The sequence below is a fragment of the Pithys albifrons genome, chromosome 1, assembly GCF_047495875.1.
Source record: "Pithys albifrons albifrons isolate INPA30051 chromosome 1, PitAlb_v1, whole genome shotgun sequence".
Taxonomy (NCBI): Eukaryota; Metazoa; Chordata; class Aves; order Passeriformes; family Thamnophilidae; genus Pithys; species Pithys albifrons.
The window spans coordinates 19,662,745-19,685,094 of record NC_092458.1 but is presented as its reverse complement, the minus strand read 5'-3'; the positions used below and the strand labels follow the sequence as shown (position 1 = coordinate 19,685,094).

The window sequence follows — 22,350 nt, the reverse complement described above, 5'->3', positions numbered from 1 at the left end:
CTTTACATCACGGGGTCGCCCCTCATGAGCAATTACAACTCAAGTATTGTGACATTTGGAAAGCCACAGTGCCTTGCTCACTTTATCAAAGAAATTGTCATTTACAGGCCTGATTATTCCTCTGACACTGACAGCCACTTTCTTTGCAGCCCTTTAAAATGATTCTGGGATTCCTTCTTCATTTTTTTAAAGAGCATACATGACCAGTTGATCCCCATGAGAGAAAACTACTTCGGCCACATTAGTGTGTCCTGGGAGTAATTCACAGAGCATTGCTTGGAAACTTAGTAGGAGTGAAAATGCCTGTAGCACAGCTGACAGGGGAGTTGCAGAAATCTCAGCTGCTTTGTTTGCAAAGCATCCCTGCTGCAATAATTGATCGCACATCAATGTGCAGGACAACAGCTCTGTCCCTGTGTGAGGGGCATCACAGCAAGACCTGTGATGTCCATGGAAAAATAGCACCTGGGACTTCCTGCACTTTGTGTGTGCTGAGGGGCTGAGCTTCCATTACTCACAGAAAACATGCCTTTTTTGAGATATGCTGTAATGATGGTAGGAGGGAGTAGGAACAAGGCCTGGTGTTTTTAATGCATGAAATTAATTAGAAATTATTTTTTGGATTCTCAGATTTGATGCTGTGGTAGCTGCCAAAACTGGAGGTCAGCTTTCAGAGAAAGCAAAATTTCATGCTTGTGGGTTTGTTTGTGTCAAGGACCTGCTTCTAAAATGTCAGACCATCTGAGGACACTCAGGGCCCCTCTCATTCCTGCCCCTCACTCAGTCCAAGCTGCCCCAGGATATGAAGCCCAGATAATTTTCAGAAATATGTTGACTGGGCAAGAGGAGCTTCTGCTTTGGTCACCCCTAGGCCACAGGCCATGCAGGTGTGATGTGTTCTGTTAGTCTCAGCTGACTCCCCAGTCTCTAGCTAAATACATCTTTTGGGAGCTGTTTAATGCTTTGTAGGAATTATCTCACTATAATATGTTCCAGTGTCTAGTACACACAAATCGTGGCCATTTTTCATTGTTCACAGACAGGTGTTTTTTTTCTCTTCCACAGGCAATTGATTTTGAGAGAAGAATATACCTCTTACAATGCCTGAATTTTCCAAAAGCAATCTTTCCTCTGAGTGCAGGTCAGCCCAATACTCTGTAGTTTGTTGAAAGTGCTGAAATTACAGCCTGAGGTGGCACAGCTGCTGGAACAATGTCAACCAAGTGGGAGTAGATACATCACTGATAAGGGACAAGATGGCCTCCCTTAATCAAAACCATTTCCCCACATGTTTCTACTTTCCATAAAAGTATGAGTGTCACTTGCCTTTCATTTAACAAGATTACAAAGCAAGGCCAAGCAATTTTAACTGTTTGCTTCTGAAATTAAATCTATGCCTTGTGAACAGGGAGAGCCAAAGCCAACTACATGTAAGACTAGAGTATGTCAAAACGCACTGTCACTTCTGCCATTGATATTCTTTCATTCAGGTATTCAGTGAGTGAGCTTGCCCTGGCTTTCTTCAAAATGGGAGTGTTGCTCCCAGTGCTCCTCAGGACCAATAAATCTTTTTCATTTCCTTATAAGAGACAAGGAGCAGCAAGCTCACCAGTCAGTCTAAATCATCTTATTTAGAAACACTAATTTTAACCAGTTCATCTGGCAGTTAATGTATTTATACATCTTTTTCTCATTTTGGAATCCCATGCTGTCAGTCAAGCTGTGATAGATTATCCTCTAGCTTGAATAAGTGAACCTAGAGTTTCATGCTCTGTCCAACTGTTTTGCTTAAATTCTCTGGAGCATACAGTTAGTCAAATATGGTTACCTAAATCTTTGATTTGTATCAAAACAAAGGTTTAATATTTCCAGGCTTCAGTTTAGGGTAGATCTTCAAGACATGGTGTGGCATTTTGTAGCAGATCCCCATGGTAGCTCCAAGGAAGCTCTTGGTGTGTCCAAAGGCAGTGCAATGCCCAGTTAGGAAGTAAACTGGGGTTCAGGAAGGAATAGGGCCTTGTCAGCAGTACTTTCATGGCTCCTTGGTGCAGTGTGAGTGCTGCAGCCCTTGATGTTTTCCACAGCAAAGATGGAGCCGAGGAATCCAAATAGCAATTGCAGGGCTGTGAAAGTGCTTTGGGGTTACAGTTCCCAACCTTTCGTGTCTCTTCCTTGGCTGTCACTGCATCCTGATGGCTGCCTTTTGCCCTCTCTCAGACCCTTGCAGCTGAGGAAGTCTCCAAACAGCTGATTTCCCAAAGCTGAGAGGGCACAGGGGAGAGCTCGTTCCTGGTTTTGTCCTGTTTCCTAAGCTCTTGCCAAAATACCTAAATTTTTTTACCATAGCAATAATTCTGAGAATGTTACTGTTTTTATGATCTCTTTATAGGGAGGTGGAGTAACCCTGTGTATGCTCTAAGTACTATTTCATTTACCTGTTGGGACTTACTGAAGCAGAGTTTGGATTTATACCGTTACTTTAATAGCCCTTGTCAGGTCTGTTCTCCATCAATTTGCCTAATCCCTTTTGAACCTCTTCATACTTTTGGCTTCAACAATATTGTGTGCATTAATTCTCCATTTAATTATGTGTTGTGTGAAAAAGTGCTTCCTATTTTTTAGTTTTGACCATTGCCTGATAATCTCATTAGGTTCTCCCTAATTCCTGTATTGTGGGAAATAACCAACCCATTCTCAAGTTACCTTCTCTGTGCAAGAAGGGATTTTGTAGGTCACTATCATATTTCCTGTCAGTTCTCTGTTTTCCAAACAGTCATCCCCAAAGTACATACTTCTTACCTCTCTGTGTAGGCTGTGCAGTCGGCAGGAGAGTGGAGCAGAGAAGGAGAGATCTCTGTGCTCCGAGCTGGAGTTGCCTTAGTGGAATTCTGAGTGAAGAAGGAAGCTTCTCTTCTTCATTGCAGAATATCAAATGTATTCAAGGATATCATGGCTGCTCCTTTCCTTTGTGTCCTCAAAGAGTTTGTTCACACTTCAGAGGAAGAGATGGACTAAAATCAGGACTAAAACACATCCATCTGGCCTTAGTTCTAGAGAATGCCTGCCTGGAAATAAGTGGAAAATGTTGACACAGTCTGCATGAGAACCATGATTTCATCACTTCTTTGGTGGTGTTCTTGCATTTTAGTTTATCAGTACATAATTTCATCACAGCAGTAGTTTTCAATTCTCCATGCTGTTCCCACTAGAAAATAACACTAAACCTGCTACAATATCAATGTAGCAGGTCATCATTCCCTCATTCAGCATTAATCAGGTTACGGTTCTTTTACCTTCTACCTCTTACGCGTTTGGCAGCCTCCAGAGAGCTCAACAATAGCTGAGACTCTCTGCTTCCTCTTCAGGGTTTTTTTCCTTTGAGCTACCTTTTAACTTTGTTCCAGTGTTTGAAAGGTCTAATATTCCATCTATAGTGAATATTCAAATATATTTTTAGATTTCCTCTTTATGTTGTTTTGTACTCTCTAGAGCCTTGCATCCGCCCCAGTTCAACCAAAGCACATGATGAAGTGCCGATGTGCTTTGCTGTACTGGGACCTGAGCACTAATTTCTTCTTCTCAGTTTTGTTTTCAAAACATTGAAAATTCTGAATAAGATCTAGCAAGTCATTTTACTTCTTTTAGCCTGATTTTAATACTAGTTATCTTCAAACTAGTGGCTGTAAGTCTTAAATGTTTGTGCACATCTATATGCATGTTACTGTCACTGAAATAGTGAGAGTCTCAAATATTCTTTGTTTCTTGGCACATAACTTGTATACCAAGATTATAACAATAGATTTGTGGTCAGAAGCAGTTGTCTCCATTAAAAACTATATCTTTGGCACATATTTCCATACAATGCATGATACTAAGCTGGTCTTTCCTTAAAATCAGAAGAAATTTTATAGTAAGTAATTCATTTATAGTAAGTAATTGCAATATAAGTAATGGAACTGTCTTGTTCAGTATGTCATCAATGCCTCCTGAGAAGTAATGGTAAACTGTGAAAGATAAATACAAATCCAAAGACAATTGAGACCTGAAGCTTTCCTTTGAGATGGTGCTGGGTTTGAAATAATTATCAAAATCTCAAGTAAAATAATTTTACAGATTTTAAAAACCCAAATAGCTTTTTTGCTCAAAGATGTAATGCAAAATACCACCTACTCTTTCAATACAAGCATCAACCATAAGTAGCCAAGTTGGAATCAGAATAAAAATGCACTGTTCTCCAGACACTAAATTAAATTTACTCAAACAAGCATTGACCAAGTTAAACAAGCAATAAAGTGGTGGTTTAGGGGTACTGACTGATGAGTTCCTCATTTGTGAGGGCATTTGAGCCCGCATAGGGCTCAGGGCAGCATTTAAACAGTTTTCTTTCTCTTTTCTTCATTTTTGAATGAAATCTTATTTTTCTCCCTCTGGCTCTCTTATCTATTGATGTAACTCATGTTTCATGAGAAATTACCTCATTTCAATGACTCGAGACAGCTTTTCTATCAGCTGCAGTAAGATTTCTTCATTTATTTAATGAACCTGGATAGGTAGAAAATTAAGTATTAGGAGCTGGAGATGAAGAAAACTAAACCAGAATGTTCTGTGTATTAGGATGGTTGAAAAAAAATTGTATCTGTGCTAATATAGCCACTACATGTAATTGCTCTTTGGATTATGGCATGATTATTACTTTGCAGACAGGGGACTCTGTTATCATTCAGTCATCAATGAAGTTGCTGCATTCTGTGCTCATCTCTGAAGCTGAAAGAAGAGCTAGTTATTATCTTCAAGTGAGTTATTAATGAGGGAAAAAATCATCCCCAATTACTGTGAAGCAAAATATTTCAACATTTACATATCTCAGACTTTAATTTTGATCTAATCCATCATGAGTTCTTAAACTCAGATGGTATTTGCTTTTTCAAACATTCCCACACCGACATATCAAGAGGAACTTGCATCTGTCCAAGTGCTGGCTTCCCTGAGTGTCTGCTTCAGGGTCACAGCAGTGCTGCCCATCCCATCTTTGTCCTGCTAGAGACTGACTTCCACTGAGATTCCTTCATGCTACACCATAGGAACAGAATCTCAAGTTCATGCTTTGCCAGAGAAGTTGTTCTGACTTGCCTATACTACCTATGTTCACAGTCCTTTTTTTTTCCTCTTAACTGGAAACAGCCTGGGATTTATTTGTAAGGGCTAATTTTGCTCTTTTGCTTTTCTTTGAACCCTTTCAAAATTAAGGGTTTGGAAGTTTTGTCTCTGGACGTCCTAGAATAAAACCTGAGCAACACAAAGGTGGTGATTTAAATTCCGTTAAACATGTGGGCAGTAACCAGGAGATGTGAGAAGTGCTGTCCATACTGTGAATCCATCCATCAACACAGATGCGAAGGTCTGACCTTGGTAGATTTAGGAGGCAGGAACGTCAAACATGGTTTGCAGTCAGTTGGAAATGTAGCTACTAGACAAAGAAAACTCAATAATTACACAGCTGTTTCAGTAGATTACAGATTTCCTAGAAAACAATAAAACCCCCATCTGTGAAGCGAAAAAAAGCAAACCATCATTTTTTTAATTCAAAAACTTAATTCCTGAGAGTCATCAGATATGTCCCCTGTAAACTTAGCTCTTTTCAAAAGCAACAGAGTCTGTAACCAGTCGGTTTCTCCACAGCATTTGTGCCCATTAATGCTTCATTGATTTACAGTGAAACTGCTGAAGGACTGTCTTGAATAGACACATAAATATTAATTTCATGTGAAGGATGACTGCTATTACACTAAATATTAAATGAATTCATAATACTTGGACTTTTGCAATAAATCACTACTGGGACTGCATACTAACATCCCATCTAACATCCCATTCCAATTTTATTTTTTTTTTACTATTAAAGCCATGGAAAAGGACTGCTTGCTCCCAAAGAAATGTACAGCTTTGTATTATTGGAATCATTAATAAATTCCCACAGCACAAGATGGAGTTTTAACATAGTCCCATTTTACAGGAAGCGGGAGGAGGCATGAAGTGGTTTAGGTTGAACTGCTGATTGCAGGATGTTCAAACCCAATCTGTTTCTCATGAGAGACATCACAGTAAATTATCAGCTCCTGGCAGTCCTTATTTTGCTTGAAATGCTCTGAGCAGCATCGACATAGGATCTGACCATGTGATACCAGAAGGCTGAAAGCCAGACTCAAAGGGAGTAAGAGCTGGATATATTGCCCAATCTCCACGCACACAAAGTAGTTGGTACCACTTCACCTCTAAATATCTTGCCCAAGGCCACAATTGGAAGGAAGGTACTGCTCAGGTTTTGACTAGGTTTAGCTATTGAATTAAGTCATCTTATCTCTTCAGAGACCACAGATCTTCGTTTCAAAAGTTTAGTAAAATGGTCAGTGAAGGAGTAAAAATCAATTATTTATTTTTCCTTTTGTTAAAGTAGAACAAAGGATACATCAGCAAGTTCATAATAGCTTTCTGTTGTCTGAGGGATAGTAGCTTAAGTGCAGAAATTTATGCCAGGGCTAACTCTGTAGAGTGGAAGCCATTCTTGTAAAAAAAATTGAGTGGCTGTCAGACTCATCTGTTTTTAACTGCATATGAGTGTGAGTATATGCAACTCCTTCTTCCCAAATATTTTTGCTTCTGTAGCTTCAATGGTCTAAGTAGCACAAGGTTTTTCTAATGAAAATTTGCCAAGGTATTTAAATTAGAAGCAAAAATTAGAAAATCTGCTACTACATAGGAATATTAATTCTTCATTATACAGGGCTTTATTTCACATAGTTACTTTGCATGTGCAAAGCTGCCAATTAAAGAGGCTCAAAGTGCTCACTGCTGCACAATAGTTTCTGCAGAGCCCCACAATGGCTATTGTGTTCTGTCACTGACCTTTGGACACCTTCAAATGCATATTGACACAGGATGCTGGGATCATTAGAGCTATTGTTTCAGTGTGCCACCGGGAAAGGGGAGTTTTGCAATTTTGTGAAGAGCCTTAAAATTTGGTATAATGATGACAGCAATAATATTGTTTAATTAGAGAGTGAGAGAAATACTGAAGTATTTTTTCTGGTGTTTCAGGTGAATTCCAGGATGCACACTTGATACATTATCCACAACGGTCATTTCCCACTGGGGAAAAAAGACATTTATCAGGGGCATTTGGTCTGCATTTCTGTTGTTTCCAGGGAATTGATTTAATTTTTTTAACCTGATGGTGCCATATGGCCAGTCTCCTTTAGCTCCATGTATTCTGCCTGAGTGATCATCTTGGCAGGATAGATCCTTTCATCCTGTAAGTGACAAACGTTCTTTTAAAACATAACCAGTGCATTTAGGGATCTAGACACACAATTCAGACTCTTCAAAGTCAGTGGACGTTGGCTCTGTCACATCAACTGTGCTTCCTTTTAGTTCTTCTCTATCTTAACATCTAAAGTATTTCTGTTTTCTTATCAGTTTTGGAAACAGAGATAGCAGATACTCCAAGTACTTCTACTGTAATAAAACCAGGCATCTTCTAAAAGCTTATATTTACTTTATTGTAGCCCTCCTATTCTTTAAAGCTGCTTTGAGAAATTACATCAGCAGTCAGAACATAAAAGAGCATAATTTTAAACCTTGCATAGGACATTTTTGTCTACAAAGAATAAATAAATTACTGGCTTGTATTTCCAAAGAATGATCCTACTTGAAGATTTCTGTTCCGTAAATCTTGCAGTTGCTGGGTTTGATTTTATCCCTTGGGATCCTATTATTGAACAAATTATCAAATACAGCTAAACTTCACAGCCCTGATTCTCTGAAGATAGTTTTGGGTAATGGCTTGCACTTCTGACAAAAAAGGAAGAAATCTAATAGACCTTTTGCAAAACTTCTTGTATCATTTTTTAGAAATGGAACATGTACTGCAGAGCATTGCTGGTTGCAGCTCTAACCTATGCAGCATGTACCAGAGGATGGCCAGTTTCTACACACAAACCCTCTAGCCAAAAAACTTTCAAGATGAGGGACATAGTCTTTGGTACATGTGTGTGCTTGAGGTGAATGTGCTGCAGGATTTCTTACGACACTGATACGAAACTCACAAGGTCAGATATGTTTCTTAAGTAATGAAGGCTGAACTTTTTTTCACATTAATTGAAAGGGTGCTGTTATCTTCTTTTCATTCTTCTGTATCAGAAACCCTGGTAAGATTTAGAAATCCCCCATGCACTGCCACTGCAATTGCCAATTGTGATTTTTGTAGTGTATCTTCAAACATCAAGGTGATACCTTAACTCATGAGGAGAAGTGACCCACTTCTGGGAAGGAGACATGAATAGGTATTGCTGTGTGATGCAGGATGTGAAGGGGAGCACATGCTTCAAAGAACTATTAAACCACTGTCTTGTGCTTCCATTCTCCCTGCATCAGGTAGTAAATAAGGCAGTAATAACACAATGGGCTGGGATCTGAAATCTCTCTTCAGCCTCTTCTGCTTTCCAGCTTTCCATGCTTGGCCATAGGTCCTGATTTCTTACTTGTGGAGTATTTATTGAGGTACAGCATTGTCCTGGAAGGGAGAGGGCAGCACTCTGCTGTCTTCTCTGCATGGGAAGTTTTTCTGTTCCACTGTAGCTGCAATATTTCTTCCAATAGGCACATGATCACTCCCTGGATAGATTTGGAAATGAAGATAGTCTTTGCAGCATGTTTGGCCCTTACTTTCTGCTGCATGAGTTGAAGCCCTGTTGGATGCGGAGGGATTATCATAGGATCTTTATTATAGAAAGCTCAAGTTCTACCTGGATCCACCTCTAGTCATAGTAGTTTTGAGAGATTTTCTTTTGAGAGGTTTCCTGCCACACACATTGAGATTTTCCAACAGAAAGACAAAGAAAGTTGATACGCTTGCTCACTACCTGTATTTCATTTGGTTCCTTTGCAGAAGGAGAAGAAGAGTGGGCTGTTGAAACTTCTAGCAGGAGCATCAACAAAAAAGAAGTCACGCTCCCCACCATGTGTGTCCCCCACGCATGACCCCCCGACAGCCATTGAAGGAGTTCTGCAAGGGGCAGTGGGACCTGAGCTCTCCTCTCTCTCCAGTCACGGCAGAGCCGGTTCATGCCCTATTGAGAGTGAAATGCAAGGAGCTATGGGGCTGGAGCCCCTGCACAGGAAAACAGGCTCCTTGGATTTGAATTTTTCCATCCCTTCTCCTGCCCGGCCAGCCCTCTCTTCTATGGCAGCTATTTGGCCAGAGCCCAAGCCTTTGCCTCGGGAAAGGTAAGCTGTGTTATTTCCTGAAGTTGACAGTGTGGTCAAGGAGCATTTGGAGGAGGGCTGCAAGTTTAATTTGCTCAAGGGGTGTTGCAAGTTTGCTGCTTTGTGAATTGACTGTAGGTGGCTCGGCTGTCATTTAGGAAGACAGCGTTTAAATGCTTCTGTCCATTGAAAATCATTTGCCAAAGGAGTACAGGTTTGAAAAAGTGGTGAGCAGCACCTGTCCATAACACTGTACAGCTCTGGTCTAAATATGGAGGACATCAGTGCTTTCTTAGCATAAATGGTTTAAATCATAGAATCATAGAATTGATTGAGTTGGAAAAGACCTCTGAGATCATCAAGTCCAACCCTTGGTCCAACTCCAGTCCATTTACTAGATCATGGCACTCAGCACCACGTCCAATCTCAGTTTAAAAACATCCAGGGATGGTGAATCCACCACCTCTCTGGGCAGCCCATTCCAATGCCTGATTATTCTCTCTGGAAAGAATTTGCTGTTGGCAAATGCCACTTTTTTTGAGTGAGATCCCTGTGTTTCAATAAACGCATGGTGTTGACATGTTAGGTTCCTGGAAGTAACCGGTGTGATGTGTTTGCTCATCAAAGCTCTTTTAGTCCTGTTCTGCAATACCAAAGGCTGTTTAGGATACTTACAAGTATGGCCATCTTCAGTGACCTCTTAACAAAAATGGAGCTCATTTCTATAGAGGGATGTGCCAGTGACTCTGGAGTTCATTTCAGCAGTCTGCTCAGCACCTTGATACTTCAGAGTAAAGGACTTTGCAAACCCAAAAAGGGTAGAGTAGAAACTCCAAAACACAAAAGCAGGTGAAGAGAGAGATAACTCAGCAGAAACAAGGGTACAGAAAAGAGCTAGGTCTCCATACGCAGAGCCTTATTTGTTTCAGGTGAATGTTTTCTACAAGACTGTAGTTTGAATATAGGGAAAAGAGTAGATAATACATGGACACAATGCAATGGAAATGCTTTCCACTCAAAAAAATATTGAGGAGAACATTTATTTTACAAAAGCATCAAAGAATTTTCAAAAAGCAGTGTAGGGAACTCTCTTGAGTTGGTATTTAAAACTATTTTGAAACAACATTTAAGTTGCAGATGTTTGAAGTAACTACTTTTGTCCAAGTGTACAAAAGATGCTGAAGGGAATGGTCTGGGCAAGCAGCTGACCCTGAATCCGGTTGGGATCACGAGCCAGAAAACGTAGGGCATGATAAGGAATATTACAGGACAGTTCATATCTTATACAGTGTTTTAACTGAATGCATGTAAGAGACTGCAGTCAGGGACAGACACGAGAATATTTTTACTCTAGATTTAGCACTTTGTCTAAAATAGATGCTGTTGTTCCAGTGCAACTATTAGACTTGAAGCAGAAATAAATGCAGGCAAGTCTTTCAGCATTATAATGAAGGCAGCGAGAGCAGACTATCGTAGTAGTCTCTTGTCTTCAAAATCCATGAAAAAGCAATTTAGTAAAAGGAGTGAAAAACCAATCCCTATTTAGGCACACTTAATTTGGTCTACATCAGTTCAGATTAATGCTGTAAGAAAAGCTAAATCAATATAAACCAGATTTAGCACCAATGTAACTAAATCAGTGGACTTCTGCACCTTTAGTTAAATGTAGCTATGAAAAGAAGATGGGAAGAACAGCCCCTGACTTCTCCAGAGCTGACTGTTAAGGTGCCTCTCTCAAAGCTTTACTGTAGAGAACTCCAGACACATTATTTAACATGCCAGGGCTAGTCCCATATCCTACAAATTTCTCAGTCCACTTCAGGGTGGTCCAGATAGGGAAGCATTTAACTGATGACCATTTTAAGTGGCATAGAAACAGAGCGACATGGGTTACCTGCATTCTCTTAGCTGTGCTGGAATCCAGAGCAAATAGATTCACACTGCTAAAACTGAGTAAATACTTCCAGTTGCAGTATATTTTGATGAGGAACTTACTCTGATTTTAAGTACTTTAATTCCTGAGTCTTAAATCCAAAAATAAGCTATAATTAAGTAACCCTAATTATACACAGCAGGCAAGATTCTCTGATTGATTTATGAATTAACTTCCATATCGTTGGTGTATCTGCATTCCTTAACTGATCATATGGGCTTTTTTGTGTCCATAATGGGAAATATTAATTACCTTCATGCACCAGGAAGGATAATGCTTAGTCCTGGAATAATCTGAGCAGATACATTAAACACTTGTCTTCTAGAAACTCATTCCACAACCATCTGTGCTCATTAAATCATCAAATTTCTCAGAAGTACCAAATTATATTTTTTTAAAACAAATTATGGTTTTCAAACCACTTGTTCTTTTCACATCTGGCAGTGGAGCAACTTGCATTCAACGTCACTCAGCTCCGTATTTTGCTTGTTTGCATTTTGGTGCATTTCATCTGCACAGTAGGAGCAATTCTCTGAGAAAGAAAAGGGAGGAGAGGGAAAAAAAGGTTAGATAAACAGATTCAGATGCTGGATGAAATTTTTAAAAAGCTGCAAAGCATTTCAATACACTTAGCTGTACTTGGCTTTCTGTCTCCCAACGCCCATCTGTGCACATAGAAGCAGAGCACTGAAAGGTTGGAAGAAGTAGCACATTCCTTAATATTTACGGCATTCGAAATGAGGCTCATGCAAGCAGCAGAGCACTGCTACTTTTCCTGTGGAGGTTGGCTTGCAGCTCCAGCACTTGTCACATCCAGGTTACTGATCAAACCCAATGCACCAAGAGGTGCATTTAAGTGCTCTGATTGCTCACAATTTAAGGGAAGAATTGCCTATTCTGCTGTCTGACAGTGCAGCCCTTCCTGGGAGTTGCAGCCAGGTAGACAGGAAGGTGAAGTGAGCTTCACTGTCTTGAAGGTACTTCTAATGGTTTTACACTCATTTGTTTGGGGGTGGGTTTTTTATACATAGAGAGAGTGAGGAAAACAATTATCGTATCCTTCTTGATATTCCAAAACATGGTTATGGATGGCTGGATTGGAAAGTAAATTGTTTCTAGCTCTCCCGTCACTTAGCCTTCATATTTATACGGTTTGCTGGGATAGTCTGATCCCATCTCTGCCTTCTGAGTGTACTTCCCACTATCAGTTTATAAAACCATCTTCCTTCAGCTGCTCTCTGCCATAAAGCATCCAGCAGTCCAAGCAGCAGAGCAGAGAAATTTCCCAGGTGGTGTCCTTGTCACATTGTGTTGCAGTGATTGACTGTCAAGTGAATACTCCATCGGGCTGTGTGTGCCCCCCACACTCTTTTCCGCCTCCTGCTCCATCCAGTTTGTGCTGGTGCATGAAACAGGACCATGGTAGGGACACACTGTGGTGGGGCAGGCGCTGGGCCAAACCTTGCCCACATCCCACCGATGCTGTCGGTTCACATGCGTGCCAGTTTTCCTGCCACCCCCTTCAAGAAAATATGACTGTACATTAAGCAAAGCAGAAGAGTTGAGTGTGCATGTGCGTGTGTGTGTGAGTCATATTCCCCTCACTGCCTGGCACTGTTCCCAGATGCAAACCTGAGTCAAACACGTCACGCATTGTTGACTCTTTTGTAGTAACTGGCACTAATTCTGCCATGTTATATTCTGATAAAGCATCTGTGTCCAGACTTATTGTCACGACTGGCATATCTGTGCTGTGTTTCTGTGGTTTACGTGGAGCCTTCAAGCAGTGCCACAGAATAAGATGGGAGCAGTATGTTTGACCTTTAAAATAGACCCCTCCATGTTTCCATATATCTTTCTAGAAATCACTGCCACATTAGAAATCGAGCTCCCAATTCAAGGAAGCATTCAAGCGTGTGCTTAACGCCCATTGACTTCAATTTTGCTGTGCACGTATATCTTCCTGCCAAAAAGGAAGGCAAAAGAAGGTTTCTTTTCATTCCTTGAAAGTGATACTAGAGAAGTGACCCCAGGAGTAGTTTCTGACTGAACAGTGACATGTATGCACATGGTTAAATGCTTCTCTGACTAGGGATACCCGCTTTAGGACTGAGAAACTAGAATTAACCATCTCAGAAATTGAATCCTGCAGTATTTCCAGCAGAAGAGTAAAAGACCCAACTAAGACTTGTTCTTCTAAGGCTACTGATTTAGACACTGTACTGTGGAGAAGCGGGTTCTGGCTTGTGCAGAGGTGCTTTGCCAGTAAAAGAATGGAGAAACAGAGGTCTATTGATAAACTAGAGTGGTGGTTAACTGGGCTAGATGCTTCATTGGCACCAGTTACCTCTTCCCCCCAAAACTAACTGTGTATCCTAACACACAAGGGACCTATTGGATTCACAGGACTGGACACCTGGAACCTGTCCTTAGTGCATGAAGCTTTGACAAACAGGAACTGGCATTAAGCATCCAAATGGAAGTACTGTAAATGGAACCAGAATGGAGGTTAGCTCTGCAGACCTTTTTTGCCTCATTGTACATTTGTTTCCGTAGGGTTCTCTAGTTCTGTCAGTGTCCTGGGTACACATATTTACTCAGTGAGCAGATACTCAGTATTATGGGGATTTTTTTTGTCAGTTTCCAGACCTGAGTCCAGCCCTTAATTACTGATCAGTTCTCATCAATACTGTTCAATGTGCACGCTGACAGAGAGCCTGCATGAGTCATTTAGACCAGACAACAGACTCCTACGCAGCCAGGGTGCATGAGATGAGTCTCACTGTGTGGAAAGTGTGGCACGAGGCTTTGTAGCTGAAGGAGTCAGAGATGCCACTTTCCCTACATCTGCACTACTCAGAGTTTCATCATGGTCACTTGCTAGAGATATTCCAACCTCTGCAAAACATGGAGCGGTTTCCATGTCAGAGCCTTGATTCACATCCAGAGAAGCATCTTGTGCACTAAATGAGGCAGGCATCCTGTGGGAAAAACAGTCTGCAATCATATAATGAAAGATTATATTGCATGGAAGCAAATGTGAAGTCAAAGGCAATTTTAGTGGCCTGTTTCTTCTTCTCAGGTACATGGATGTGGAACACTCCTGCTGTGTTAAGGTAGTAGATATCTTTATGCATCGACATAAATGACAATTTTATTATTTTGCTTTTTTAAAAGAAATAAAACTAGAACTTACATCTTTTTGTGACATGTATTTGCAACATCTTTTTGAGATTAGGAGTCTCAGCTGCACCTCCCAGATTGCAGTAGCAGGAGCAAAGGGAGAGCTGGGTGGAAGAGGTATTTCTTTTGACTGTGAAGGCAAGGGCTATGAAGAGAGGGGACAGCAGTATTCCAAGGTTTTTGTTGACAGCAGAGGATGGACCTACTCCTGACTCAGTGACATAATTGCTGCCAGGGTGCCCATCCCACCCTCAGCCCCAGTGCCAGCCTATACCCATGCAGTCTCCTGCCCCACAGAATGCCATGGCCCTTGTCCAGGCTTGCTCATACCAAGGCTGTTTGCTCTCCCAGGCTCATCTCAACGCACCTGCCCCCCGCAGCAGCCACACCCACATCATCTGTTGAGGCTTCCAGTTTTCATCATGGTCCCATTTCTTCCTCTACTCCTGTTTTAATCCCAATAGTCTCCCTCTTCCTTCACCTTTTCCCTCATCTCGCTCCATTCTCCAGCTCCTTGGGGTTTCCTTGCCTAGGCAACCGCCATCCCCTGTCCTTGGTGATACCACTTGCAGCCTCTCATGTCTGATCTCTTGGGCACCAAGGAGCTTTCCAAGTCAATCCTGGACAGTCTGCTCCAGGGATCAAGTGCCCAACCAAAGGACACCTCAGCAGCCAGCAGTGGAGAAGTCCAAGATTGAGTCTGTCACCTGAAAGAAAAACACAAGAGGGACCTAGAGTTAGGAAGGAAGAGAAATAGAACCTCTGAGGCCTCGCCAATCTAGGCCGGCTTGGAGCATGAATCAGCAAAGATTTTACCTTCAGTGTTCATACAAGCCTAAACATATGTCATTTAGGAGTGGTTTAAATGCTTTTAACTTGGCTGAGAGCAAGTGATTTTCTGAAGGAACACCATCCCTGACAGACCAACAGGACCACCAGACAGGTCTTTTCTCACAAATACGGGGACCTGAGAGCAGTTGTGGAAGTCCTCACCTGGCACCTGCTGGGGCTGCAAAACCCCTCATGTTATTCTTGGAAGCAGTGAGGCCATTGGGCTGTGTGTTGGACCCTCAGCCTGACACAGCCTACTGCTGTGGAGAATTTGGGCCAAAATAATTAACATTTGGCAGAATTGTAACTATATGAGAGCACAGTTTGCAAAAGAAAATACCAAAATTGTTAACAGTGGACAGAGGTGGTTGCCACGCTTGTCATCATGATTGTTGCCCAGATAATTTACATTTTTAAAAGCTGGTAATTGAGACATGCAATGAGACACAAACAAAACTGAAAAGACACTGAAATACATCTAAAATGCCAAGAGACACTTTGGTGTAAGAAAATCTACAATTTCATAGTATCTTCTTGAAGTGGGGACAAAAAGGGGAGGTGAAAAGGGAATATATAAATAGAAGTATCCTGGACTGCCTTTTTGGGAGTGAGGGAGGATGTCTGGGAGGAGACCTTTTCTGCCAAAAAATATGGCTAATATACATATGCCCTTGCAATGCCATTCCAGAGGATAAGTGAGGCTGAGGTGCCACCTGGAGGTATGGAGGGGCGGCACAACATCCTGTGCCAGCAGCAGTGTCCAGGTGCTGCCCCTGCAGCCTCCACGGAGACGCCTCTCCGAGGCCCCGCTTTAAAACCTCTCATGGGAGAAGGCACCGCATTTTTTCCATCTCTCACAGATGATTTCTTAACCAATTTGCAAAGTCTTTTGTAGCTAATATTTTTGTTACTCTATCAAAAGCCTCTTCGATGCTATCCTGTACTGTAGTTAATGAAATTTAAACCGTAGCATTTGAGGTGTCCTCAGTGGGAAAAAGTACATTTTGTAATGCAGTGACTGAGAGTTATTTTTCTAAATTTCTAAGAAGATGCTGTGTAGAACCTCTTTTAGGACTATGGGCACATTCTTTTTGAGTGTGGTCACCTCCTTCTTTAAGTGAACCATTTATGGACTAGCAGCTCATCACTCCTAGGATGTAGCTTGGCTTTAAAAGGAAGGCCCTGTGCTTAAGGTATGACATGAGGTGTTGGCAGTCCCAGCTGGGTCTTTAGAGCTACTTTGCCCAAGACACTACCTTTTTCTGCATTTCTGTTTCCAAAGGGTCTGTGAGTACCACCACAGCACTAAACTAATGTTAAAATCCAACCCTTTTCTTTCTCAGAGGCCCTCAAGCCCTTGGTGCAGAGTTCCAATGCGCTGTGACTGTGGAAAGTTGTGAGATCTGAAACTTGGCATCATCTTAGCTGAAATTGTTCCACTCTGATAATTTAATTAATCAACACTGCAGCAGAGTGTTTGAAATAATGTGTGCATTCATTTGCATAATGGGTGTAATTGGCAAAGCTTCATAATGTAAGTGTAGCAGTTCCACAGATGATAGCTTGATAGAACATTTTCCTGCAGCCAGCCAGCAGCACACATTTCAACCTCTGTTATTTGCTTTTCCACAGAGGAAGGAAGTGACAGCTAGATTTATTAACCAAGGTACAGAGAGCTGGCAGATTTTTGATGGCACTTGAACACATATATTTTCCACATGACTGTGTTGCTGTGTCAAGATGAAAAAGCCATAGTCAGGTTTTAGAGAACTGCTCCAAATGGAGTTTAATGTTTTATGAAGTAATGGGTTGTTTGACCACAGAGATGTCCAAATGTATAGCCAAAGGTGGTATTTTTAGTGTCATGTCAAAGTGGAGTCCCTAGTTTCAGAACTGCAGTCAGTATGTACCTGAGCAGTGTCTGCAAAGAAAATGGGTAAGTGCCCCTGGAGAGCCCCTTGCTTTGGTACCATCTCACTGGGACTGGCTCAGGGAGTTGTCCATAGCCTTCAGGGCATGTTAAAGTCCCCAATGTCAGGATATTATCTTAAATAAACTCACCTTGTTACTGATGTAACTGAGGCATCAGTGGCCATGTAGTTATGGAAATACTCTCAGGAGATATGCTTTAGGTAATCAATTGGCATCTTTTAACTATCTTACTATATTCGTTACTTTGCAATTAGCAAGACAGTTATTGACTGTTAACCAAATGCAAGACGACTGCAAAAGTGTATGTGCTGATGAAAAAACCAACCGTGCAGCAGAAATACATTTGCTGCTCTGTACACAAGTGCGTTGAGATAAAATGTCCCAGTCTGTGCTCTCAGGAGGATGTGGGCTGATAAGCCTTGAGTGCAGAACAGCAGCAGTATCAGGCTCAGACACATCATTACTTCATTGAAATGAAGTGACACTTGAAAACTAAGTTCCCAGAGAGCCCTGTGCATCATTCAGGGCCAGGGCTCCCGCTTGGTTTGGAGAGGGTTTTGAAAGTCATTTGATAGCTCTCCATTTTGGCTTCCCTTCCAGGTCTGAGGGACCCAAAGTACATTCTCAAGAAACATAAGAAAAATAAAAATGTGAACTGTTTTAGCTAACCTCTGCTGGTATGTGAGCATTGCAAACCCCATTTTTCATCATTAGTGGACAAGGGAAGAGCTAAAATGTAACCTGTCTGGAATTCTGTAAGGTCTTTGACATGGTTGCCCACAACATCTTTCTCTCTAAATTGGAGAAAAGATGGATTTGATGGGTGAACTGTTTGGTGAATAAGGAATTGGTTGGGTGGTCATACCCAGAGGGTAGTGGTCAGTGGCTCAATGACCCAATGGAGACTGGTGACAAATGGTGTCCCTCGGAGGTCCACACTGGGGTCAGTGCTATTCAATAATATCTTCATCCATGGCACAGACAGTGGGATTGAGTGCACCCTCAGTGAGTTTGCAAATGACACCAAACTAACTCATGCCGTTGACACACAAGCTCTGAGCAACCTGATTGAGTTGAAGATGTGTCTGCCTCTGGCAGAGGGGTTGGACTAGATGACCTTTAAAGGCCCCTTTCAGTCCAAACTGTTCTATTTATGATTTTATGATTTTTGGATGGAGCAGATGCAGAGCTGGATAGGACATGCTATAGCAGAGGCAGATGCAGGACAAGGATAAAAGCAACTGAGTCCGCAGAACAGGCTGAGCACACAGCTGGGAGCAGGGACCACCACGTATTGACAGTACTTTCCCACTTTCATCGCCTGGCTCCAGAGTACATCCTGGTCAAGTCTGCAGTTATGCTGGCCAGAAATCTCCATGTCTGAGTTTTAGTAGAAAATGTAGCTGCATTGGATACAACTGGTGTACAAAAATGTAACTTACTGCTGTTTCCAGATGTTTTTTTCCTAAGATTTCTAGTACGGGTGCCTGGCTGCTCCCACTGCGTGCAGATTGACCAAGTCCTTGAATTATTTTCTCCAAAGGTACCGCGTTGTGGTCCCATACCCACCGCAGAGCGATGCTGAGATTGAACTGAAGGAAGGTGACATTGTGTTTGTGCACAAGAAACGGGAGGATGGCTGGTACAAAGGGACGTTGCAGAGGAACGGCAGGACGGGCCTCTTCCCCGGGAGCTTTGTCGAGAGCTTCTGAGGATGAATCGCCACCCTCTCAACTGAGGAGCTTTCAGGGGAAACTGCATAGCACAAGAAGAGACAGCAAAGAGAAACTGGACTGATAACCACTGCCATTTTTGTTTCCAAAGACTTCCCCCAGGCCCTTCAGTCTGCAGCTCTGGAGATGCAGTGCCCCGCTGTGCTCCTGAGACCGTGTGCGGTGCATACAGTGGTATGTTGAAGTAGTGCCTTCCACCTGGAATCACAGACTGAAAGGATGCCCATCTGGACTGTAGTAACCTAAACTCTGGCTGTTAACCCTTTGTGTAAATTATAAAAAGATATCTTTAAAAAAACTTAAGAGGAAAGCTGTTATATTGCTGTAACTTATTTGTCAGACTGCAGTGTTCTTAATACTGGCCTATGCAAGATGGATTTGAGAGTTCAAGAAGGTGTGCTAGGAAGCTCTTAAACTGGGATTTTGTTTTTCCCAAGGGAAAAAGAGGGAGGGGAGGGTGGAGAAAACCCCAGCTAAAGATCAGTGCATCGTTGTGCAAGAAAGAATGAGGAGTCCAAAATGTTAATGTCATGCTTTCTATATACCTCAAAGATATGCTGCGCAAGTTTGTCAGTGAGTGTGTTAGTGCTCAGAGTCCCATACCACCTGGTGTCCTGGCACCGCTGCCAGGGGGGTCCTGGAGGAAGTTCAGCTCCACCATTAAACTGTGGTTATTTGAGCAGAATCCCTTTTGCCTGTCTTCTGCCCTTATTATATGCAGCATGGATTTTTGTCCTTCGGTATCACTTTCCATTGGCTTTTTTGTACAATGTACCTTTTTACTGTAAGAATTGCTCTACTTTATATATATTCCTACTAGATCAGACATTTCCTCTTTTTCATACATCTGGTGCTATTTTTTTTAGTTGTTAAAGATTTGGTTAAACAAAGAGGCTGCAACAAGATTTGCATTCAACACATGAAATTAGAAATGTACCTGGAGATCGAGATCAGACTGCTTGCTCCTGCTTCATAGAGGAAAAGAGAAAAAGCCGCATGGTCACCACTAAATATACCTGGAGGAGTGTGCCTGTGCAACACGCGCATGCTGTCTCTCTCCTACGTATTCAGAATGGCTGAAGACCCACATTGGAGCACAACATTCTGTCTGGAGAGTGATAATGACTCCAGAATTGGAAGTATTTCCCAGAGGAGTCATTTTAATTGACTTTTTCATGGCAATAAGAAGAACACTCCAGGTTCTAGCACCCGCAAGGACTGTGGAGTTCTCCCCTGTCATTGCATGATGGAGACGAGCGCTGATCTGCGACAGCTGTAATTAGCATTATTGAAGTGTGATTTCTTACTGTAGAAATGTACAGTTCTGGAGACTGTTGGATTTCTTAGTGTGGTCAAGCTACAGTACAAACCATATCAGGCAATATAAGCTTCCATCTACCAGGGACTTAAAGGTGCAATAAATGTAAAGTGAGTTTAGCCAGTTATTGAATGAAACAGAATGAGAAAAAAATGCTGTAATATGACTGTGAGAGTATTTAAAAAGACATCAGCTCTTGAGGAATGAATTGTGATGAAAGGCTTTTCGTAGCTGTATCCATACCTTGCCTCTGACAGCGGCTGGCTGTTTGCCAAAGCCCACATGTGGTGGGTGTTTAAAAGCATGTCGAAGGCACTGTAACCTGGAGACGATCTTATTGAAAGGAAGAGGCCCGATGGGTGAACACCATTACTGCTCTACCAGTATTTCATATGTGAAGGTGTAAGTTTTGTTTTCATTCAAGCTGTGTGTACTAGTACATATCAAAACTCATGTAAGTGAGCATTCCTATTTAAGTTCAGCTCTGTGACTTCGTTCTCTGTAAAATAAGTTCTTGCTGTCACGTGTAACAAACCAATTCCAGAAACACAGTCCATGGCCAAGTATAGCACCTTCAAACAGGGAGGCATCATTTTCAGGGTGTTTCTTTATATACTTATTGTTGCCGCATTTGTTGATATTCCAGATTGTAATGAGTCAGCCACTAAAAATTTGGTTACTGTTCAGAGGAAATTGCCTTTTTATAACCAGTAAGAGAGTGAAGAAATGTCTTCTGGAAAGACTTGCTTGAGACTAGAGCCATATCTCTTCCACTAACTTGGTCAAGGTCAGAATTGGTGTCACTGCACCTCAAACAGTAAATTGTAAACTGCACAGTTAGCGAGTTGGCAACACCAAAATGTGTGTTATTGATTCCAATAAAAACTCTGGGTTATATCTGTCAGAGATGATATTTTTTCTGACAACTTACAGTGGTTAAAGCGGTCTTAAAATTCTGTTCCACAGTGTATTTACTACAGTCAGAAAAATGAAACAGGATGACAGCTTGCTTGCTGCCTATTCTGTTTAGCCAGATCTAAAATGGTTCCAGATTTCCACCTATTCATGCTTAACTCTAACAGGACAAAAGTTAGTGTGTGAGAAGATCAAGGAAAACATGCAGATGTCATATCATTAAACCAGTGCTTTGAAATAAATTTTGCAGGGAGGATGACGGGTTTCACCCATAACAATGATCCTTCCAGTCATACCTCCTACAAGGAAAGATATGGGAGCTGGGGGGATGTGTTCTATTCAATAGCAGCTGTTTCTGTCCCCGGTTTATTGCTTATCATCACAGTTTGGGTTACTGAGTAATCTCCTTGGACAAATCACTTCCATGCCAGGAGCACAAGTATTAAGGTGAACTTAAGACATGACCCAGTGCCATTCAGAAAGTCCTGGACTAAAAGGTTCAACTCACACTGTGGTCTAATTTTTACCTGTTATGCCAGGAAAAGGGGGAGAAGGGGGCATCTGCATCTCCTGCAACAGGGCGGGGAAAAGGAAGGATTCCTTCTGGTGGCCTCAGTTTGTAAAATGCCAGGTTTGCTCTTCTAGAAATGGGTTCAAGTAATTGAACAATTCCTTTGAACTTTGCACAGCTCAGAAAATGTTTTTGTTACACATGAATGTTAATGTGGTTTAGGAAATGTTGGCAGATATGAGTACAAATGAACTACAATGACTGTGTTTCTGATTCTTTAAATAAAATAAACATTAAGGCAACTTGACTGAGGTTTCTCTCTGTATTAGATGACAAGGTGAACAAGCAGTGTAAGTGGCTCTGAGATTTGTAAAGAAAATAGGGAAGACTCCCCTGCAAACCCTGTAGCAATTCCCACATAAAGGCCAGTTAAAAGTAAGAGATGCCTGAACAGAAGTCAGAATCTTTTTCTGGCTCTTCTTTTGGCAGATACGGGATTTCTTCAAAATTTTGAGAAGTTAACAACTTACCTGTGGAGAAAAGGTGTGTAGGTCCAGAGGAGGAGAGTGGGGACAGGCCAGGAAAAGGGAGCAAGGTGGCAAAGGCAAGGCTATGGCAGAAAGGCTAGGAGGGATGTGGAAGCAGAAATATTTTTAAGGAAAACAGCAGCCTCTAATCCTGCTGCTTCAGGGGTGCTCTGAGGTCACCTGGTGGGTTGAGGAGATTTGTAGGC

General features: G+C 41.7%; 1 protein-coding gene across 1 annotated transcript in view; it reads left to right on the top strand.

Moving 5' to 3' along the window:
* Window positions 1–21,909, top strand: part of SH3RF3 (SH3 domain containing ring finger 3) — a 248,422-nt gene extending 226,513 nt beyond the window's left edge. Inside the window, exons 9-10 of the mRNA XM_071574674.1 lie at window positions 8,945–9,282; window positions 18,684–21,909. Of these exons, the coding sequence (XP_071430775.1) occupies window positions 8,945–9,282; window positions 18,684–18,852 (507 nt within the window). The 3' untranslated portion in view covers window positions 18,853–21,909. The remainder of the gene's footprint in view (window positions 1–8,944; window positions 9,283–18,683) is intronic.
* The last annotated feature ends 441 nt before the right edge of the window (window positions 21,910–22,350 follow it).